The following is a 22,936-nucleotide window of genomic DNA, read 5'->3' as shown; positions in this document are numbered from 1 at the left end:
GTCTGCTGGAATGTGTCCAGAAAGGAGACTTTTGTACAAGCATAGACCTGAAGAACGCGTACTTTCATGTTCCGGTGCAGCCGCGTCACAGAAAGTCTCTGCGATTCGCCTTTCAAGGGGTGGCGTACGAATACACGAGGATGCCATTTGGGTACGCCCTGGCACCTCGCACGTTTTCCAAGTGTGTGGAGGCTGCATTGGAACCGCTACGTCGTCAGGGAATAAGGCTACTAGCCTACCTAGACGACCTACTGGTTCTCGCCCCGTCAGCAGAGCTGGCATTCACTCACACGACACAGACAGTGATTCATCTCACGAGTCTGGGGTTCGCTGTGAATTGGAAAAAGAGCGCGCCCTGGCCCAGTCATCAGGTGGTCTACCTGGGGATACAGCTAGACACTGTGATGATGAGGGCTCGAATTTCGGACCCTCGAAGGGTAGCCCTGTTGCTAGCCCTGAGAAGGTTTCGTCCGAATCACACGGTAACGGCGCTGTATGTCATGTCACTCTTGGGTCTCATGTCGTCAGCCCACGTCGTGGTCCCGCTGGGACTCCTGCACATGCGCAGGATGCAGCGATGGTTCGCCCAACTAAGACTAGACCCAGTGCGTCAACATCATCGGTTGGTGGTGGTTCCCCTCTCACTCAGTGCAGATCTGAACGATTGGAGAGATCCGCGCGTTCTCACGCACGGAGTCCCGATAGGCAAAGTGTCCTCCTACATTCCAGTGTTTACAGATGCCTCTCTTGACGGGATGGGGAGGGACATGTCAGACCCAAGCGATAAGAGGGGTGTGGCCTCCTTCGAGTCACCACATCAACCTCTTGGAGTTGGAAACGGTTTGACTGGTTCTGACCCATTTCGCGTCTACCCTTCGGGGTCGCGATGTGCTGGTCTGGTCAGACAACCGGACCACAGTAGCCCATATAAATCGCCAGGTAGAAGTCAGGTCTCCTGCACTCCACCGGTCAGCGGAGGAATTGTGGCTGTGGGCTCACGAGCACCTTCGCTCGTTGAGAGCAGCACACATTCCGGGCTACTTGAACGTAGGAGCAGACCTCATGTCTCGAGGGGGTCCTCGAGACGACGAGTGGCGTCTGCACCCGGACATTGTTCTCCAGATTTGGGAACAGTTCGGGAGAGCCGAGGTGGACTTATTTGCGTCACGTGTGAATGCGCATTGTCTTCTATGGTTCTCTCTGAGGGAACAGGACGAACCGCCACTGTGAAGGGACGCGTTCGCGCACCATCCGTGGCCGAGAGTTCTTCTGTATGCATTCCCTCCGCTGTCCTGCATTCTCCCACTGTTAGCCAGGGTGAGATCAGGTGGGCTGTCAATAATATTGGTAGCCCCCGATCGCCCAAGGGCTCCATGGTTTGCGGAGATGAGTCAGATGTTGATTGCGCCACCTTGGCCAATTCCACATCGACGGGACGCATTGTCTCAGGCGGGAGGCTCGATAGGGCGATTGCCCAGAATCGGCCAACCACTGAAGGCTTGGCTCCTGAGAGGGACAGGCTAGAGCGCCGTGGGTTATCTGATTCTGTAATCAGGACCATACAGGGTGCACGTGCCAGTTCCACTTCCAGGGTGTATGCCAGTAAATGGAAAGTTTTTGCACAATGGTGTGTCACAGAGAATGTAGACCCCATGAACTGTCAGGTTGAGAGTGTTCTCTCTTTCCTGCAGTCTGTTTGATAAGCAGCGATCGCCCGCCACCATTAAGGTGTTTGCAGCAGCGATTTTCAGCTTGTCACGAGGGGTTTGGCAGAGACACTGTCTTCAGCCACCCTCTAGTGAAACGTTTCTTATTAGGAACGCGGCGGCTTAGGCCAATGCCTAGAGCCACGCTTCCTCAGTGGGATTTGGCTTTGGTACTCGAAGCGCTCTGTGAGTCGCCGTTCGAGCCATTGAATCAAATACCCCTCAAGATGCTGTCTATGAAGACGGCACGGTTGCTCGCTTTGACTACTGCTAAGCGTGTTAGTGATTTGTGTGCTCTTTCAACGAGACCCGACTGCCTTGCCATTAATGCCGATCTGAGCAGAGCGGTGTTACGTCCTAACCCGGCATTTGTGCCGAAGGTTATTAGGAGTTCATATAGATCACAGACCGTGGAGCTGTGGGCTTTTTCTCCCCCTCCTCATAGGGAGAGGAGTGAGGAAAGGCTCCATCGCCTGTGCCCAGTACGCGCTTTGGCGTGTTACGTTAAGCGCACAGCAGCGATTAGGTCATCGCCTCAGCTGTTTGTGTGTCATGGTGCGGCTGCACTAGGTAAACCACTTTCAAAACAGCGTCTGTCTCATTGGCTTTGTGAAGGCATTGAGACAGCTTATGAGGCAGCGGGGCGACAATTGCCTCAGGGTATAAGAGCCCAATCCACTTGTGGAGTAGCAGCTTCTACTGCCCTTTTCAGACGAACAGGGGTAGAGGATATCTGTGCAGCGGCGTCATGGTCGTCACTGTCTCCATTTATCCGGTTCTATCTCTTGGATATGTCTTCTAACTCTTTGGCTCAGTCTGTACTCAGCGTGGCTGAGGGGAGGACTTGAGCTAGGAGAGAGGTATGCAGGACAGAAAAGACAGGTCTCTTTCAGGTCCGCTTCTGATAGAAGGACATATTATAACATGACTCCTGACTGACATGTTCAGTACAGTAGAAGGCATGTATTGATCTGCCCACCAGTGAATAACTGGGTTGAGGCGGAATGATGAGGGATAATAGTAGTAACCTTGGTTACGGTACTATTAGACTGGTCATGACAATTTTGACGGAATGTGACGTCATCTATCTGCTTGTTCAGATTAGTATGAATCATGTTCTGGGATCTGCCCACTAATCTTTGGGGTTCCACTGATTGAGTGGGGCGGGCTACCGTATACACAATGTAGAGTGACACTGTGTCATTCCATTAGTGGTCGGTATTATTGTAACAGGATATTGAGGTACCATCTATCTGCTAGTACAGATTAGTATGGCCCGTATTCTGGTGATCTGCCCACTAAAATTTGTGTTGCCATTGGACTAGGTGGGGCGGATTTGGACCGATGACGCAGTATATTGTGACTTCATGTATTGTATACAGTGGTTACAGTACTGCGGGACTTGGTCGCAGCCATTGCTAGTCCTGACTCGGCAGGGAGTACATTTTGGGCTCGGCAGGGAGTACATTTTGGAGCGTTACGCTCTGCCTTAAACCAATAGGAGCAGAGCTCCCCTATGGGGCGGAGCTCCACGATATATAGAACGATAGTTACCGGAGTGTAACTCCAGTTCTATGAGTGGAGCGGAGCCCCATAGGACTTAAGGCCCTGCCGACCCTCTCTAGTCTCGCTGAAGATAAATATCTCGGGAGGCTGATTGAGGGGAAGCGTCCCCTCTTATAGGGACACCTGTACTCCTATTGGCTGCAGGTGTGTGCATAATTTTGTCTCAGGCTGTTGCTGCCTTAGGGCAGAGGGTAAACCAATAGGAGCAGAGCTCCCCTATGGGGCTCCGCTCCACTCATAGAACTGGAGATACACTCCGGTAACTAATCGTTTTGTAGACATTTCACCACCGCCATGGAAACTGTTGAATGGTTGCACTGCTCCAGAAACACTGTCTCTGCGAGGTAGGCAATATTTCTCCCTGAGGGATCCTTTTCAAGTGGCGCGATGAGGATGTTTAGTACACATCTTCCTTCAACATCTGGAGTTTCATCAAAGATGACTGCCACTGGCTTCCCTGCAAGATGTTGCTTGAGTTCTTCCTTCACCTTCAGGTAGACATCTCCCAAGTACTTTTCCTGTAGCTGGTGCTATCCTGGGATAGCACCTCCATTGATGACTTTCTCCTTCAGAAAGGGGAATGTTGACTGCTGTGCAAGTGCGTACCCAATCTTCACAAATCTGAAAAATAACAATTGCGCCAATTAATTAGATAAAATATATATATGTGTGTGTCATAATCCACTCACACATTCACTCACACACACCTCTCCATCAGGCTTGGGGCTTGCTGACAACACGAGATGCTCCTCCCATTCCCACTCTCTCTCTTTCAAAAAACCCCAAATAGATTCAAAGCTGATCAATAGCTTTCAGTTTGAGGATCGACATTTCTTTCGCATAAGTTGTCTTCAAAATACTTGATTGTGATTTTTTCTGAAAGGGTCGTAAGGGAGATAAAAGTACCGAAAACGTAAAAATAGAGTATTGTGGTTGATATGTACTTTTAAAACAGTATTACCATTTCTAAAAAAAAAAAATCCAGAAAGATTGTGCTTTCGTGATCCGTATTAAGTTTTACAGCGAGTTTAAAACGGCAAAGCTGACAAATTGCACTCAGTGCTTTGAGCAGCGCTCTCCATAGACAAGCTGGGGAGAGCAGAGTGCCGACCACCCTACTAAAGCCAAGGTTAGCGGAGTAAAAGTTTGAGTAAAACGCCACTCACCATGATTCTTTCAGCGCTTGCCAGTCTTCCTGGCTACCACTTCAGTCATGGTGATCTGCCGCTGCTGTGGGAACTGTTCTGACAATCTCATATGCTTTGCTGATTCGAAGTGACTGTTGATTGTCGACTTTCTCGTGTTCCAGCACAACGTTGCATGGAGTGCAAAACAATTTCCCCCCACTTTCATGTAAAACATTTGGAAATTGTTTCGCACAGTCTTTAGCTGTTATTTTAGTTAGCAAATGAGATTGATTTCTGTTCATTGTACTGCCTGTCAGCTATCAACAATCAGCCATTATCTTCGCACGTGAATACGCTGACAGGCCAGTGGGAAAAAACTTTGTTGACGTGTGGTTGGATTGGGACATTTTCCACGGTAACAGTGCAGTAATTGGTCAAAATTACGATCCCGCTTTTGATTGGACCCTTTAATGCGCTAAAAGTGTGGGGATTGGTCAAAATTGCGAGCTCTCGCATAATATGCGCTGATTGGTTGATTCAGCATTAATTATGCGATCGCAGAATCGCGGAATCCTGGAGGGACTGACTAACTGTAAGTAACGCTTGGCTGTCATATATGAACGTTGGCTAGTCAAGGCCCATAGGCTACACTGTACATTGCATTATATTGTATCATTATCAAACGAGACGATTGTTATTCTTATTTGCACCCAGTCTACTGTATCCATGTGGAAGAGAGGAGTTGGTGCATAAGGACAGCACAACATTTCATTTATGAATATTGTTGGTTTCTTTATCAGAATAAAATATCAACACCAACTCTGTTGTAAACCGATGAAAACACAATGCAAAGGCAATCTACACCGGTCACATCTACAGCTGCCCGCAGTGCAGAGACATTCACCCCAAGGCCTGTGCTGAAGAAAATGTGTATGATGGTGGGGGTTATGGAGAAACTAAATGACAGCTCTCCAGGTCTTGACTTCTCAAGTCGACTGTTATGCTAGACCTGGCGACGAGGAGTGTGATTTCTGCTTCGATAAGAAACAAAAAGCTGTCAAGTCCTGCCTAACTTTTGTGTGCTCGTTTTGTGATACTCATCTCAAGCCTCACCATCAATTTCCCGCCTTGATGAAGGATAGGCCTACCCTAGTCGACGCCGGTCAACATCAAGTTCCCGCCTTGATGAAGGATAGGCCTACCCTAGTCGACGCCGGTCAACATCAAGTTCCCGCCTTGATGAAGGATAGGCCTACCCTAGTCGACGCCGGTCAACATCAAGTTCCCGCCTTGATGAAGGATAGGCCTACCCTAGTCGACGCCGGTCAACATCAAGTTCCCGCCTTGATGAAGGATAGGCCTACCCTAGTCGACGCCGGTCAACATCAAGTTCCCGCCTTGATGAAGGATAGGCCTACCCTAGTCGACGCCGGTCAACATCAAGTTCCCGCCTTGATGAAGGATAGGCCTACCCTAGTCGACGCCGGTCAAATGAAGATGAAAATCTGCCCTAATCACAATAAAGTACTTGAAATGTACTGTCAATGGGATCACCACAGCATATATTACCAGAGAAGGGCAGTATTTCTATTATGTGTATTTGAAATATATATTTCAATAACTTCTGAGTATTTAGTCATTTGTATTGCACTGGGACTCCTATGTATTTTGTAACAAGATACTTTTGAGAGCTGTAATTTGCATTTTCAAAATACTTTTCTATACCATTTTTTTTATATTGGTTCACAATTTTGTGGCTCCCTTTCACCCTGCATTGGTATCAGAAGTCTGGTGGCACTATGGTGTGACAAGAGTGTCTGCTAAATGAACTATTGTAAAGCATGCAGAGTATTACTCTGCTCCGACCCAGAAACAAGGCCAATAGTTATACACAGTGTGCTTTCCAGTTCATTTAGGTATGTGTTTTTTTTTCACATATACATTTTGCTCATTTAGGAGACATTTTAAATACATTTCAAAATACAAGTATTTTGTAGTTTATTTTGATACATTGATCTTTATGGTATTTTGTCATTGTATTTTATAATTCTTACCAATCCCTGTCTGTTACTTGTGCACCGTGGATCAACACCATGGGCGTATGGTTGTTGCAGCAGCAGAGAGTGCTGAGCAACAGGTAAGAATAGAACAAATTATTGTCTTTATCTCATGACTTCCATGCTGGTTGTCCCTGTTGTTTTTCCTTCTCCAATGTAGATTTTTTGCCTGTGTATTTTGCAGGGTAGATACATCACCAGGACGAGCAACAAGAGGTGAGTGGCTTTTCATATTATTTTGTAAAGATTATATGAATTTAATGTAAAGCGCCACCTCACAAGTAATGTTAAGAGTACTGTCGCTTGTCTCTGTGTATGACTCTACTACTAATTAAGTGAATAACATAGGTTACATTTTAATTTGATTGATACTGTCTGGTGTGTAAATGTGAAAAAACATTGATAAAAGATAACTCTGTATTTTGGGGTTGCGCACAAGAGAGCCATTTTGGCACCATTTGGGTGCAGTGCATTGCAATACAATCACGGTTGTTGAGGGGAAGGATTACATTGAAGCCATAGCAGGAGGAAACTCCATCAAGGTTGTTGAGGTGAAGGATCAAGTTGAAACATTAGCGGGGGTGAAGGACATTAAGTGAAACTCCATATGATAGTTCTCTTCATTTTATGAACTGAGCAGGAGCAAAGGACCTTCGGTGAAGTTCAATACGGTAAAATGCTCTGTTCATTTCATGAGCAGAGTGGGGGTGACAGACTCTGGTGAAGCACTTTCTGACAGATTGTTCGGTTCGTTTTTATGAACTGGATGAGAGTAAAGGACCTTTTGATGAAACTCCATATGATAGATACACCTTTTGTTTATTTCATATAAGCAGGATAGAGAAAGGGTATGCATGAGCCGGCTACAGTGAGGGAAAAAAGTATTTGATCCCCTGCTGATTTTGTACGTTTGCCCACTGACAAAGAAATGATCAGTCTATAATTTTAATGGTAGGTTTAATTGAACAGTGAGAGACATAATAACAACAAAGAAATCCAGAAAAACACATGTCAAAAATGTTATAAATTGATTTGCATTTTAATGAGGGAAATAAGTATTTGACACCCTCTCAATCAGAAAGATTTCTGGCTCCCATGTGTCTTTTATACAGGTAACGAGCTGAGATTAGGAGCACACTCTTAAAGGGAGTGCTCCTAATCTCAGTTTGGTACCTGTATAAAAGACACCTGTCCACAGAAGCAATCAATCAATCAGATTCCAAACTCTCCACCATGGCCAAGACCAAAGAGCTCTCCAAGAATGTCAGGGACAAGATTGTAGACCTATACAAGGCTGGAATGGGCTATAAGACCATCGCCAAGCAGCTTGGTGAGAAGGTGACAACAGTTGGTGCGATTATTCGCAAATGGAAGAAACACAAAAGACCTGTCAATCTCCCTCGGCCTGGGGCTCCATGCAAGATCTCACCTCGTGGAGTTGCAATGATCATGAGAACTGATCTCAAGGCAGCTGGGACCATAGTCACCAAGAAAACAATTGGTAACACACTACGCCGTGAAGGACTGAAATCCTGCAGCGCCCGCAAGGTCCCCCTGCTCAAGAAAGCACATATACAGGCCCGTCTGAAGTTTGCCAATGAACATCTGAATGATTCAGAGGAGAACTGGGTGAAAGTGTTGTGGTCAGATGAGACCAAAATCGATCTCTTTGGCATCAACTCAACTCGCCATGTTTGGAGGAGGAGGAATGCTGCCTATGACCCCAAGAACACCATCCCCACCGTCAAACATGGAGGTGGAAACATTATGCTTTGGGGGTGTTTTTCTGCTAAGGGGACAGGACAACTTCACCGCATCAAAGGGACGATGGACAGGGCCATGTACCGTCAAATCTTGTGTGAGAACCTCCTTCCCTCAACCAGGGCATTGAAAATGGGTCGTGGATGGGTATTCCAGCATGACAATGACCCAAAACACACGGCCAAGGCAACAAAGGAGTGGCTCAAGAAGAGGCACATTAAGGTCCTGGAGTGGCCTAGCCAGTCTCCAGACCTTAATCCCATAGAAAATCTGTGGAGGGAGCTGAAGGTTCGAGTTGCCAAACGTCAGCCTCGAAACCTTAATGACTTGGAGAAGATCTGCAAAGAGGAGTGGAACAAAATCCCTCCTGAGATGTGTGCAAACCTGGTGGCCAACTACAAGAAACGTCTGACCTCTGTGATTGCCAACAAGGGTTTTGCCACCAAGTACTAAGTCATGTTTTGCAGAGGGGTCAAATACTTATTTCCCTCATTAAAATGCAAATCAATTTATAACATTTTTGACATGCCTTTTTCTGGATTTTTTTGTTGTTATTCTGTCTCTCACTGTTCAAATAAACCTACCATTAAAATGATAGACTCATCATGTCTTTGTCAGTGGGAAAACGTACAAAATCAGCAGGGGATCAAATACTTTTTTCCCTCACTGTATGTGTAATTGTATGTGTGACCGTATGAGTCATTGAGTGAGTGTGTGACTCATATAGTTTAAGAGCAGCACTGGGGCTTGCGAAATATATGTGTTGCTGTCTATAGTGGTAGACAGTAGCCCTAATGTTAAAGTGATTCCTCTGGAGAGATTGATGACCTGGGTTGACCGCCTCGATCATGAAACGTTTTTAGAATAGGCCGAAATTGAAATGGAGATGACGGCCAATGCTGAGTGCTTAAAAGTAACGTGAGGTATATTTGTTCATCCTTAAAGAAATATTTAAAAATGATATCTAAAGAAAAAAGGTTTAACCCGAGGTAGAGGTTTTTACATAGACAAGATTCATGGTACTCATGGCCTATCAGTTGAAGTTGAGTTAGTAGGGAGTGTTGACAGTATGGTTCATGGTATGAATATGTTATTAGTAGCTTCTAGCAGGCACTCTGATAATGCAAACTGTGGCCATCTGAAACTAGTGTGTTAAAGATACAGTCACACAGCTAAACAGACAGATGGGTTGTTTCTGGACCTGATATTTCAGGAAAATTTGCAAAGCACTATACATTTGTCTGATTCTCCAAACATGCAAATCACATGAGAATCCGAGGTCATTTCCATTCCGCTCCCTCCCCAGCACATCTAGGTTAAAGATAAGCTTCCTGTGGACTTATAGATAAGCCTCTACCAGTGAAAGTGAGTGGTAGTCTACTTGCTTAACTCAAACAGGCTTTAAGAGAAAAGTGTACCAAGAGGGATTGGGACTGATAGACCACACGGCTAGGAATAGCAATAAATGCATAAGATCGTCAACCTGGCTGACATGTTTTCTAATTATTATTAAATAAAACTAATTTCGTGCTAAATATAATCTACTTCTACTACATGAAACCACTGTCAAAGACTGAATCAAGTAGATGTTTTTTGTAGAATGAGGACTCCGAACCAAAAGAGCTGATAAGCACCCCCGGATGTGTAAATAACAGATTTCATATTTTGACTATTGATTCTCCCAGGGACAGAAAGTATAGAACGCAAGCTGTACGTCAAATGCAACAGGCCTTGACGATAAAACGAGACTAGTGGAAAGAACTCTGGGATGGCTTAAACTTTAGTAGGTGTTATCGAGGCATCCTGCAGTGCCAGGTGCAGCAAGCTCGATTAAAAAAGGGAAGGGAGGTACATAATTAAGGCCCCCCAAACTAGGAAGATCTATATTTTTGGGATTAAGATTTAGAAGACTGATTAAGATTTAGCCTAGTGAAAACTAACTCAATGTTTATTTTCTCTTCCAGGACTGATGGAATGTCCACTACCAAGTTTTCTGATGAGTTTAACAATGATTTTGTATCTCTCCTTTTGAAATGCTTCCTGAGGCCCGCCGCCTTGGGAGAACAGTTAGGTACCAGAAACCGGCCGTTAAAGGAGCTCCCAATGTAGTAAGGCCTGGCCATTTGTAATTGTTTTGGGATTGCCAAAATTGTTTATTTGCAGTAGCTGGGTTGATTGTTGATTGTGGGGGTCTTCACAGTGGATAAAAAATGAATATTCATACATGCAGCATAACAGACACAATTTCTTACCTGGTCCATTTGAATGACGCATGTTGTAAAAGTGTCACATCCCCTAAGACCATCAAATAAACCCATGGGCTTTTTCTCCACATACTGTATAGTGTATCTAACTCGGGCAAAAAAAATCCTGATCGCCGGTCATCTCTGACTGTAGCCTACAGCGCATTTTCTATATTAGCGGGTTAGGGTGGGGTGCAGGCCACAGATTTTTACTTTATCACCTATTGTCGGGCGGTTGCAGATGGGTTATTAGCAATTGGGGGCGGGTGCGGGTGAACAAACAGCTGACCCGCGCACAACTAGTGTGGGCTATCAAGATTGCCTCTGACTGACAAGAACTCACAGGGGGTGTGGCCCAGGGAACACTGTTAGGTCCATTGATCTTCCTTGCAGTTATTGCCAGTGCTGCCAGAGACAATGACAATCGCTGGAAATATATGTTGATGATTTAAATTGTATCCATAATTGTACAGTGGATAATATCTCCACACCAAAAGCAACCTTAACTGATCTAGAAGAAAGGGTCCATATAAGTCACATGGCCCTAAACCCTTTAAAATGCAAGACCCTGTTGGTAACATTTATGAGAAACCCGCCCCCTCCATGTCCCCATATGATTGATGGGAAAACCCTGCAAATCTGTCAAAGTGTGTCCTTGTGTGTTTTTTCGTGGCCATGGGTGTGGCCAAATGGTGCGGTCATGGACCTAAACTTTTAGAGGTCCTCCTGTTGGCTGGTGACAAACTGTAGCAGTTTTAAAGGTAATTTCCTGTAATTCTACACATTCTGCCATGGCTTATGCTATCTGAGTGACTCAAACATTATAACAAAATCAATGGGGGTGACAACAATACTCCTTAATGCATAATTTTTTGAATTTTAGATTCTCCCTGATTGTCTAGCTGTTAGTTCTCAAAAAGTATCTTATTTAAAAATGATATAGCCCATTATCTTTTCTACGTACTTTATATCTGGTTTTAGTCATTTAAGTTCACACTGAAAACATTTTTCTATCCCCATTAAAACATTTTTTACTGTTTGGACATAAACTTAGGCGGCCCACCCAATACTTTTCTATGCAGATTAAACCCTGCTAAAATAATCTGCATTGGAAAGACCGAATCAATGATACGTAAGGTAAACAAAAAGTTATTCCTGCATCGACTTAAAATATTTAATGTACCACAAATGGACCTGGTAGCCATCTACACAAGCTATGTTCGACCCTGCCTAGAGTATACCCCACCAGATTGGCACAGCTCCTTGACTCAAGCCTTCTCTGACCAACTCATTTTACATTTACATTTTAGTCATTTAGCAGATGCTCTTATCCAGAGCGACTTACAGTTAGTGAGTGCATACATATATATATATTTTTATATATATATATATATATTATTTTTTTCATACTGGCCCCCCGTGGGAATCGAACCCACAACCCTGGCGTTGCAAACGCCATGCTCTACCAACTGAGCTACATCCCTGCTGGCCATTCCCTCCCCTACCCTGGACGACGCTGGGCCAATTGTGCGCCGCCCCATGGGTCTCCCGGTCACGGCCAGCTACGACAGAGCCTGGATTTGAACCAGGATCTCTAGTGGCACAGCCTTAGACCACTGCGCCACTCGGGATATACTCGAGTGCATACAGAAGTGTGCTTGCAGAATCATCCTCGGCATGGCATATCCTGGATACAAGGATGCTCTGATTTCACTATCACTGCCCTTACTCCATGAGCGAAGAGAGAAACTGTGCCTGGACTTTGCCTCCCTGTGGCTGGACTTTGCCGTCTCCCTGTTCCAGTCCCCCTTCAGGGACTGGTTACCCACCTGTCGAGGACAAGTGTCAGATCCACCTGAAGTATCCACCTTCTCTCTATTCCACTGGCCAGGACTGAGAGATATAAAAAGTGACCCATACCCTACCTATGCAAGTTAATCAACAAAACTCTTTCAGTCTCATTAATGTACATATTGCCATGAATTTTACTTGTGATTTAAACTTGAATGTGTTATTGTGTATGCATTGTAATATCCATGTATTTCAGAGTCGTGGACTGCCATGTGGATATCAGTAAAAACTTGACCTCAAACCTTTATTAAATGTAATGTCAAACACATTTTTATACGTTAATTACTTACGTTGGAGCTCTGTCAGAATGACCATTGGGTTCTTGGTCACTTCCCTGACCAAGGCCCTTCTCCCCGATTGCTCAGTTTGGCTGGGCAGCCAGCTCTAGGAAGAGTCTTGGGGGTTCTTAACTTCTTCCATTTAAGAATGATGGAGGCAACTGTGTTCTTGGGGACCTTCAATGCTGCAGACATTTTTTGGTACCCTTCCCCAGATCTGTGCCTCGACACAATCCCGTCTCGAAGCTCTGCGGACAATTCCTTCAACCTCATGGCTTGGTTTTTGCTCTGACATGCACTGTCAACTGTGGGACCTTATATACACAGGTGTGTGCCTTTCCAAATCATGTTCAATCAATTGAATTTACCACAGGTGGACTCCAATCAAGTTGTAGAAACCTCTCAAGGATGATCATTAGAAACAGGATGCACCTGAGCACAATTTCGAGTCTCATAGCAAAGGGTCTGAATACTTATGTAAATCAGGTATTTCCGTTTTTTATTTTAAATAAATTTGCAAAAGTTTCTAAAAACCTGTTTTCGCTTTGTCATTATGGGGTATTGTGTGTAGATTGATGAGGAAAAACATTAATTTAATCAATTTTAGAATAAGGCTGTAACATAACAAAATGTGGAAAAAGGGAAGGAGTCTGAATACTTTCCGAATGCACTAGATAACCACAGTATCCCAGCAATCACTGCAATGCAATCACTGCTCATAAATAAGCATGCTTTGTTATTATAGTCATATGCTATACAACAACAGCTACTCTGAAAATGCTGAGATTTATAAATATCATGTTTAAATCAATGAAATGCTAATAAAATGCAAAGCACAATCTTATTTTGAGTTATTGCTACCATATTATGCATCTATGCTTGAATTTACCACTCGTTTCAGCATGGATGTGTCATGTGTTGAAATGAACACCAGATGACAGTATTGTAAAGCCTACCCTTAGTGATTTCTAAAAGGCCATGACTCACACAGAGCCTTTAGAAAATAAACCCCAATTATCCTATGGATCCAATTATCTCACACAATTTGTGGCCAAGGTAACTTTTCAAGTCAGTCCACTTCTGTATTTTCATATGACAGCATGTCATTAATTATTTATGAAGCAAGGGTGTCCTTCCTGGTCTGTGTACACTGAAAACTTTCAAGTATCATAGTTTCAAGTATTGTAGTTAATCATGTCAGCCGTTTCATTGTGTGCTTTTATCTTATTTAGTAGGCCTAGCCTATGAGAGCAAAAGTAGGATAGGACTCGTGATAAATAGGCATATAAGGCCTACAATATACTGTAGACTATTACATAATATGCTAATTGTATAATAATAATAAAATTAAACATATTTTGTGCATTGTAATGACCATTCATGATTAGAACTAAAATATTTACCATATACAGACACCGATTCACTCATTATGATTTTTGAAACAATGTATCAAGCTTAAAAATACGGTAACACTACTGGGGGTCTTTGTTGGGGACAAGCGCACAAAATAATGTGGTCTCTAACTGGTTTTTATCACTGTCAGTAACCTAAAGTTAACGCCCATTTCCTCAATACTATCCTATTGCGCCATTGATATCGTGAAGGGGGCAAGGTCGTTTTTTTCTAGCCGGCGTGGCCGCTATAAAGGTCCACGTCCCTCGTCAAAAGCAGAGGAAGTCTGTACATACATATTATCATTTCCTTTATACAGGCGGGTGGAGCCTGGCACTTACTGGCGCACCATCAAGAAAGAGTTTGCACAGGTCACCGTTTGATTCAGGTCAGTATTTGTTTTGTTATAGATATACTGTTTATTTGGACGTCCTCAGTTATCTGTAAACATGGCAAGGTCAAATAGATGCTATACAAGACTTAACAGGGAGTGCTAGATGTATGACGTTTTGCTGGTTGTTAGTTACATTGCAGGAACATTTTTGTTTTCCGATAGCGTAGGCTACTTTGCTGCGTTTTAGTGCGGACATTCTATTCTACGTGTCATTGGCAGCCCAAGCCATTTCCTACTCTGGTACACGGAAGTCGGATTAAGCCGTTAAACCCTATATTTATGAAGTGGCTCTTCATTCTGTTCATGCCTCTATTTACTGTTAAGTAGACTATGTAGTGTAGCCACGCTTATTTGACCGGCTGAAAATATCCTACGCAGACCATAGCGGTGCACGCCTTTTGTGGTGCGTTCGCTGCATTCTTAGTAGGCTGATGTGATGGCCTATTATTTAGTAGGCCTATCTATTAGGTTGGCTGTATTCTGTTTCCCAAAGACCCTTGTTATAGCTCTGGGACTTATTTCCTTCATATGTCTGACTTTGTCTCATGGTTTCAATGTTTTATATTTCCAGTGATATTTGGCTCATCAGTCAGCTTACCATCAAACTCTTCCTTGCTCCACCTGTTTCCTACAAACCCAAGTCATCCCAAAACCTCCACAATGATGCAAATTAGTAGTGACCCGGCCAGCAACAAGAACTCTCTCATCAATGTGATGCACCGCTTCATCGCTGCAACCAACAACATGGATGAGACCATCATGGTACCCAGCCTGTTGCGGGATGTGCCCCTGGAGGTGCAGGAGAGCCAGCAGGTTGAGGTGGTGGAGAACAACGAGCCTTCCTACCCTAACAAGCAGAAGGACATGTACGAACACTACCTCCTCCTCAAGTCCATCAAGAACGACATGGAGTGGGGCCTGCTGAAGAGGGAGATGAGCGGTGGGGCCAGCTTCCTGGAAATGGCTGTCAAGCAAGAGGAGCAGCAGTCGATAACTGGGGAGCTCCCTGGTGAAGAGAGTGCCGATCTGGAGGGCCAGTTCCACTACCACCTCAGGGGACTGTTTGGAGTCCTGTCAAAACTCACAGTGCAAGCAGACCACCTCACCAACCGCTACAAGAGGGAAATCGGAGGTGGTAACTTCATGAGATAGGGTCACATCTGACTGAACTTGGACTGCTTGACTCACAAACACAAAATGGTGTTATGGGAGACTTAGTGCAACTGACCAGGGCCTGGTGGACTGACCAGGGCCCGGTTTCCCAGGAGCATCTTAAGGCTAAGTTCATTGTTAGAATCATAGGATCCTATGGTTCTAATGATGAACTTAGCCTAAAGATTATTTTGGGAAACTGCGCCCTGAGCTACTTGAGGACTTCTTTCAATCCTGTCTTGAGTAGTGACATACCACCCCCTCTCCCGTCCCTTGCTTCCCAAAGCTCCACTAATCATACATTTAAACCAATCTGATTGACACCTGCACATGTTCCTGAATGTGTAAGGTCATGATTTCTGATTCGTTAAACTGTGGATTGTAAGTTTATCGGGTTTTGACATTTCATGCTTATTGGCCGTTTACAGAGTTTTTGGTATCGTATTTGGAGTCTAGTTGAATCATGGCTCTGGTAGATGAACAAACTTCCTGTAGTCTTCATTTCAAGTCCAAACATTCATTTATGTGTATTCACTTGTATGGAACTGGGTGTCTGTATGCCATGTGTTTCGGAAATGTCTCTAAAAAGGTTTGACTGCAGGAGTATTTAGAATGCTGGTTGTTCTGTCCCTCCTTAAAACGTAAAGCACACTTTAGCATCTGGGCTTGTTTTTAAGGGCCTTTTTTATTTAAAAAAAAAAGTAATTATGTATTCATGTCTCCCTGATGAAACAACATGCTGTGCCTTGAATTTTTAACTCATTCAAGTCCTGCTCTGATGCCCATCCTGTCCACCTTGTCTGACTGGTATAAAAAATGGCAACCTACCCTTTTTGGAGTGACGGTATTGTAACGCCACTATTCCTTTCTATGTATTGTCCTTGGCTATTTCAATTTTTATATTGAGCACAAATGCAGTACAACTATTAAATAAAGACTTAAACTCCTGTTTGTAAGCTTCAGTTCAAATTTGTGTGCAGCTAATGTCTTAACTTCAAGGAGAGGTATTGAATAGAATTGCTAAGGCTCAATGGCCATACCCTTTTCATACTTGTAGTTTCGGCCCTGCTTTAGTTGTCTGTCTATATAGCCTAGGCTCTTGCTTGGTCTGAATTCCAAATGTTGCTTCAGTTACTTGCTGATGTTCGTTGCAGATTCCTGGTAAGACTAAGGGATCTCCTTCTGACATGCTATAACATGAGCACTGATTTTTGTACCCCAAAGTACAATTGCTGTAATCTTCCATTACAATAAGGCTCTTTGAGAGTTTAAAATAAGAACTGCAATCATTTGTAAAATCAACACAAAATATATATATATATAGGCAGGTCCAAAATCATTGATAAAGCTGAGCAAAAAAGACTAAAATAAATAATACAGACACTGAGCTATATTGAATGCTCAGAAAATGTGGAGAATCATATTTTATTAAGGGTCAGGGTGCTGGAGTATTGAAAACAAGGGTGGCAATAACCTTGACGCCTATCTCTTAAATCACATTTTAATTGTCACATGCACCGAATACAACAGGTGTAGACCTTACCGTGAAATGCTTACTTAAGCCATTAACCAACAATGCAGTTCAAGAAATAGAGTAAAAAATGTATTAAGTAAAGTAACACAAAATTACATAATGTGGCTATATACAGGGGGTACCGGTACCGAGTCAATGTGCGGGGGTACAAGTTAGTCGAGGTAATTTGTAAAGTGACTATGCATAGATTATTTGTATTACTTAAACAAAATCTCATCCTCTGAGTATTTGTTTTGAGCATACAATATAGCTCAGTATTTGTATTTATTTTATAGTATTTTTTGCTCATCTTTATCAAAGGTGGCAATTTTAGACCTCATATCTGTATCTATGCTTGATGTGTATCAAACACAAATGATCCATATGGCTTCCTCAAACGGCCATCTCCCACCTCCATCACCCTCAACCCCTTCCCTTAGCAACAGCTCCACCAACAGCAGCCAATAGGGTAACAATGCTTTTTTTCTCTCTCAAAGGCACAGCAGTGATTAAAAGATTGCAGAGGGCTTCCAGGGGTAGTGGAGGACGGAGAGGGACAGGAGGGGTGAAAGAGCACTGCTAAAAAGGTTGCTCTGACCTAACACAAAGCACGTTGGGGCATGAAAGGCTCAAGTATTAGGCTATGGCTACGAGAGCACGTTTATATAAAGCTGGGTCCCTGAGTCTTCTCTGTAGATGCTCTCAATGTATGCTGGGAAATATCCGGACAACAAAATTACTGTAGCAAAGTTGGTCAATCCTTCAGCCCACTCAAGTGAACTGGGTCAACCACAAATTGTGGGACAGCTGGTCAGGCTGTTGATATGAATGGAAATTGGGTTTCTTCACGTTACGCCCCACGACTGTTGGCTATCAGAGAGGATAAGTTGCCTGTGTGCGGGAGACACATTTTAGCACCATTTATTGATATAGTCAATGGACTGATCACTCAAATGGAGATTATTGTTGACCTTTGTCTGTGGAGCGTGACTGGATTAATACAAAATGGGGTTAATTTCTTAGTCAATTCAGGATGAGAACTGAAATTAAATTAATGAATTGAAAATGACTTTAAATAATTAAAAGTGTTTTTTAATAGCATAATATCTGAATCCCTTTCCTAAATGGCATGAGGCCCCTATAGTCATGTTGCTCAGCACTGACCGTTTGGGCCAACTAAATGTCTTCAGAAACTCTATACAGCAAAGGGGTACGATCGCACTCATTGTCTCTCAGATCTGAGTACGTTTCACATGGTGTGGTTGTGATACATTTCACCATGGTCTGTCAGCAATTGTGACATGATTATGAACCAAGAGTCACGTTTGAAAACACTGCAATATTTGTTGTCTACATATGGTCTGTGAGTGTCCAACAAATGCAGCAACTGTTGAATGCAGTAACAAAGCCATCTATAAGTAACGGCCAGAAAATTGGCTATACAGTTGAAGTCGGAAGTTTACATACACCTTAGCCAAATACATTTAAACTCAGTTTTTCACAATTCCTGACATTTAATCCTAGTAAAAATTCCCTGTTTTAGGTCAGTTAGGATCACCACTTTATTTTAAGAATGTGAAATATCAGAATAATAGTAGAGGGAATTATTTATTTCAGCTTTTATTTCTTTCATCACATTCCCAGTGGGTCAGAAGTTTACATACACTCAATTAGTATTTGGTAGCATTGCCTTTAAATTGTTTAACTTAGGGTTTCGGGTAGCCTTCCACAATAAGTTGGGTGAATTTTGGCCCATTCCTCCTGACAGAGCTGGTGTAACTGAGTCAGATTTGTAGGACTCCTTGCTCGCACACGCTTTTTCAGTTCTGCCCACACATTTTATATAGGATTGAGGTCAGGGCTTTGTGATGGCCACTCCAATACCATGACTTTGCTGTCCTTAAGCCATTTTGCCACAACTTTGGAAGTATGCTTGGGGTCATTGTCCATTTGGAAGACCCATTTGCGACCTATCTTTAACTTCCTGACTGATGTCTTGAGATGTTGCTTCAATATATCCACATAATTGTCCTTCCTCATGATGCCATCTATTTTGTGAAGTGCACCAGTCCCTCCTGCAGCAAAGCACCCCCACAGCGTGATGCAGCCACCCCGTGCTTCACGGTTGGGATGGTGTTCTTCGGCTTGCAAGCAACCCCCTTTTTCCTCCAAACTTAACGATGGTCATTATGGCCAAACAGTTCTATTTTTGTTTCATCAGACCAGAGGACATTTCTCCAAAAAGTACGATCTTTGTCCCCATGTGCAGTTGCAAACCGTAGTCTGGCTTTTTTATGGCGGTTTTGGAGCAGTGGCTTCTTCCTTGCTGAGCGGCCTTTCAGGTTATGTCGAAATAGGACTCGTTTTACTGTGGATATAGATACTTTTGTACCTGTTTCCTCCAGCGTCTTCACAAGGTCCTTTGCTGTTGTTCTGGGATTGATTTGCACTTTTCGCACCAAAGTACGTTCATCTCTAGGAGACAGAACGTGTCTCCTTCCTGAGCGGTATGACGGCTGCGTGGTCCCATGGTGTTTATACTTGCGTACTATTGTTTGTACAGATGAACGTGGTACTTTCAGGCGTTTGGAAATTGTTCCCAATGATGAACCAGACTTGTGGAGGTCTACAATTTGTTTTCTGAGGTCTTGGCTGAGTTCTTTTGATTTTCCCATGATGTCAAGCAAAGAGGCACTGAGTTTGAAGGTAGGCCTTGAAATACATCCACAGGTACACCTCCAATTGACTCAAATGATGTCAATTAGCCTATCAGAAGCTTCTAAAACCATGACATCATTTTCTGGAATTTTCCAAGCTGTTTAAAGGCACAGTCAACTTAGTGTATGTAAACTTCTGACCCACTGGAATTGTGATACAGTGAATTATAAGTGAAATAATCTGTCTGTAAACAATTGTTGGAAAAATGACTTGTGTCATGCACAAAGTAGATGTCCTAACCGACTTGCCAAAACTATAGTTTGTTAACAAGAAATGTGTGGAGTGGTTCAAAAACGAGTTTTAATGACTCCAACCTAAGTGTATGTAAACTTCCGACTTCAACTGTATGTCCTTGATACTCGACCCTTGATACTGGTATTTTATTTTACTTCCGCTCTTTTTTTCTCAACACTTTTTTGTTATTGTTGTTTTATTTTACTTTTTATTTAAAATAAATGCATTGTCGGTTAAGGGCTGTAAGTAAGCATTTCACAGTAATGTCTACACCTGTTGTATTTGGCGCATGTGGCAAATAAAATTTTATTTTATTTTATTTGGTGTCGAGGTTACGGAGATGAGTGATTTGCCAGCTCTCTCTCTCTCTCTCTCTCTCTCTCTCTCTCTGCGAAGGGGAATGGATGCAGTGCAATGTGACCAAGGGGGAATTGGATAGGGGAGCGACACTGATGAACACATGAGAGTGTCGGTGTTGCAAGACCCCTCTGAGTCTCTATAAATTGTGAATCTGTTGCCCATGCCGTGGGTCAGCGTGCGACGGCGTGATCACTGACACTTGGCAGGGAGAGGTCCCGTTGATTGGCCCATCTCAGCAAGCTGCCCCAGCCATGCCCCCTATGTCCTGCTGGTATTTCTGAAGTGTTCAACTGCTGGCGCGGGCTAGACATTTAACCACACAGCCACACAGATAGGTCTCTCAGATAACAATCTTGTATGTATGGCCAAATCAAATGGATGACCTGACCTGGATGGGTGCTGAAGGTCAATTTGTTGAGTTGAGTTCAATAGGAGATTTTACACTAGAGGCCCTTACTGAGTTGCACAGCTTTGGTGTCTATCTTAAACTGATTGGCATGGCCTGTTTCTGGTTTTATCAACTGCTTGCTCAGGTAGGTCCCCGCCTTAATATGGCAACAGTGCTGCTCCAAGAGCAAACACCTGCATACCGAGTATGTTTGCTTGAAACATCCAAGTTCACAGAGAGTAATAGCAAAAAAACACATCTGGTCTTTGGAGTCCATTGGTCAACCAGCAAGTAAACAGGTCATTCTAATTGGAATGACCTGTTTTTAGTGTTCCTTTGTGTTGTAATGTATACAGCCTGGCTGTCTTGTGTTAGTGTTTCTAGGCATTGCTATTAAGTAAAATAACGTAGCTGGATATTCTCACACAACAGCCTTACAATACCCTGACTTGTACTGCACAGTCTTATGAGAACCAGCATGCTCTATCAAGTCATTACTAACATTCCTGGCAATGGGAACATCTCTTAAATGGTGAAAAGACTTTGGAAGACAAAAGGCCAAGGAAATTGCAGGGAGTTTCCCTCCCTTACAAAAGTGGCTAGTTATCAATCTGTATAATGGCTTTAGCCATGAAAAGTGCCTGTCCTTGAACTATGCTCATAAAGGCACTTTTTACTCTTAATGCAGTTTAAGCCTTTATGCTAGAAATTGACTGATCATTGTCTCAGGTTTCTGATTATGTTAATCAATTTAGTTAACTACGCATAGTGGTTGATAATACAAAATCAATTCTGCATAATAATTTCAAAGGATGCTAAGCAATGCATGATTTGAGTCAAATCATGCATTGCTTAGCAATCTCATCTATGCTTTTCTCAGTGATCAATCTTTCGCATGCCATATTTTTAAAACAAAGCAACCCTACTGCTTTATCAGTAAAAAGGTGGAGAAGGTCGTCTTTGCTCAATTTACTCGGATTGGCTGTAAATCTTTTGTTCTAGCAGCCTGGGAAGCAGCTGTGGAGTCGGGAACACTGTGTTCTCCATTTGGGCAGATGCTTTCCCACTGAGCTCCTTCAGTGCCCAGCCAGGCCCCCAAACCCTCTCCCTACCCTCCCTCTGCCTTTATAGGGGCTGGGCTGTGCCAGGCCCTTCTTGTACCAGCTCAATCCTCAGCTCTGTGTGTGTGTGTATGTGTGTGTGTGTGTGTATTCGTGGTAAATTAGCTACAGTGAACACAAGCCTATAGATATTGAATTTCTTAATGGTCAGTAAACAAGACAAGTAAATCAAATCATGGGTTTTAAAAGTTTCCTTTGGGGGGGAAGAAACATTATTTTGTCTACAGGGGGAATCTGGTCTCTGGCTTATGTGTCTATACCCATAGGACAGGAGGAGATCCACCCAGATCTATCTCTTATCTGAGCGGTCAGTATTCATTGTTAACACAGCATCAACCCATTCAGGTGAGTAGGAGCTTGGCCTCTCTCCTGCCTTGGACAGACTTAGCATGATCAGTATGCCTGCTCCGTGCAGAACGTATAGGCGTGGAATGTTGGAGCTTACATAACAGGCAAGTGGGCGTGGAGCCCAGCTGGCTCTGCTAACCGCCAGTGTCTGACACAGAGTGTCTCTCACAACGCACTGACGGCCCACTCAGCCCTGTCCACACCACAGCTCTATCAGCTTGATCTAATTAGGTCAATAAGATATCCTTGTTTTCACTGGTATTGTGTACCTACGTTCATCCTATGTCAATTCTGTACTGTATGTGAGGTAAATATACCAGACTACAGTAGATATGCATGGAATGTATTCTGTTGTTTAAACTCAGTATTTCCCAGGGTTATCTTTGCCCACCACATATATCTATAGCACAAATGTCTTTGTTTTCTACTAGGAATCAGCTTACAGTAATTGTCAGGTGATAAGCATCAGTTTTGCTGGCCTTTCAACCCCCATGTAGAGGAGAGCTGTTCTCAGTGACAGAGCCTGGAGGATACAGAGACAGATTAAAAGGCTGAGTTCTCCACAGGTCAGAGCTTGCATCCATCCTTGGCGGGGAAATTTCAATTAATCTAATCTGCAAGACAAGTACAAGACAATGGCTATGTGTGTGCACGGTGCAAGTCAGCGATTCCACCATGAGCTCTTCCACAAGACAAGACCTGAACTCTCACTGCAGACTCACTTTTC

At 43.5% G+C, this 22,936-nt stretch overlaps 1 protein-coding gene across 1 annotated transcript; it reads left to right on the top strand.

Annotated features, from left to right (window-relative positions):
• Positions 1-14,253: 14,253 nt before the first annotated feature.
• On the top strand, positions 14,254-16,478 carry mid1ip1l (MID1 interacting protein 1, like). The gene is made up of 2 exons (XM_041857875.2): positions 14,254-14,369; positions 14,947-16,478. The coding sequence occupies exon 2, from the start codon at positions 15,036-15,038 to the stop codon at positions 15,525-15,527; it is 492 nt and encodes a 163-aa protein (XP_041713809.1). The 5' UTR covers positions 14,254-14,369; positions 14,947-15,035; the 3' UTR covers positions 15,528-16,478.
• The last annotated feature ends 6,458 nt before the right edge of the window (positions 16,479-22,936 follow it).

Source organism: Coregonus clupeaformis, chromosome 3, assembly GCF_020615455.1.
Source record: "Coregonus clupeaformis isolate EN_2021a chromosome 3, ASM2061545v1, whole genome shotgun sequence".
NCBI classification, from domain to species: domain Eukaryota; kingdom Metazoa; phylum Chordata; class Actinopteri; order Salmoniformes; family Salmonidae; genus Coregonus; species Coregonus clupeaformis.
Note: the sequence above shows the minus strand (reverse complement) of the source record. Positions and strands in the feature narration are given on the sequence as shown.

Coding starts and splice junctions, on each gene's coding strand:
- mid1ip1l (XM_041857875.2), top strand. CDS start 15,036: ATGATGCAAATTAGTAGTGACCCGGCCAGCAACAAGAACTCTCTCATC.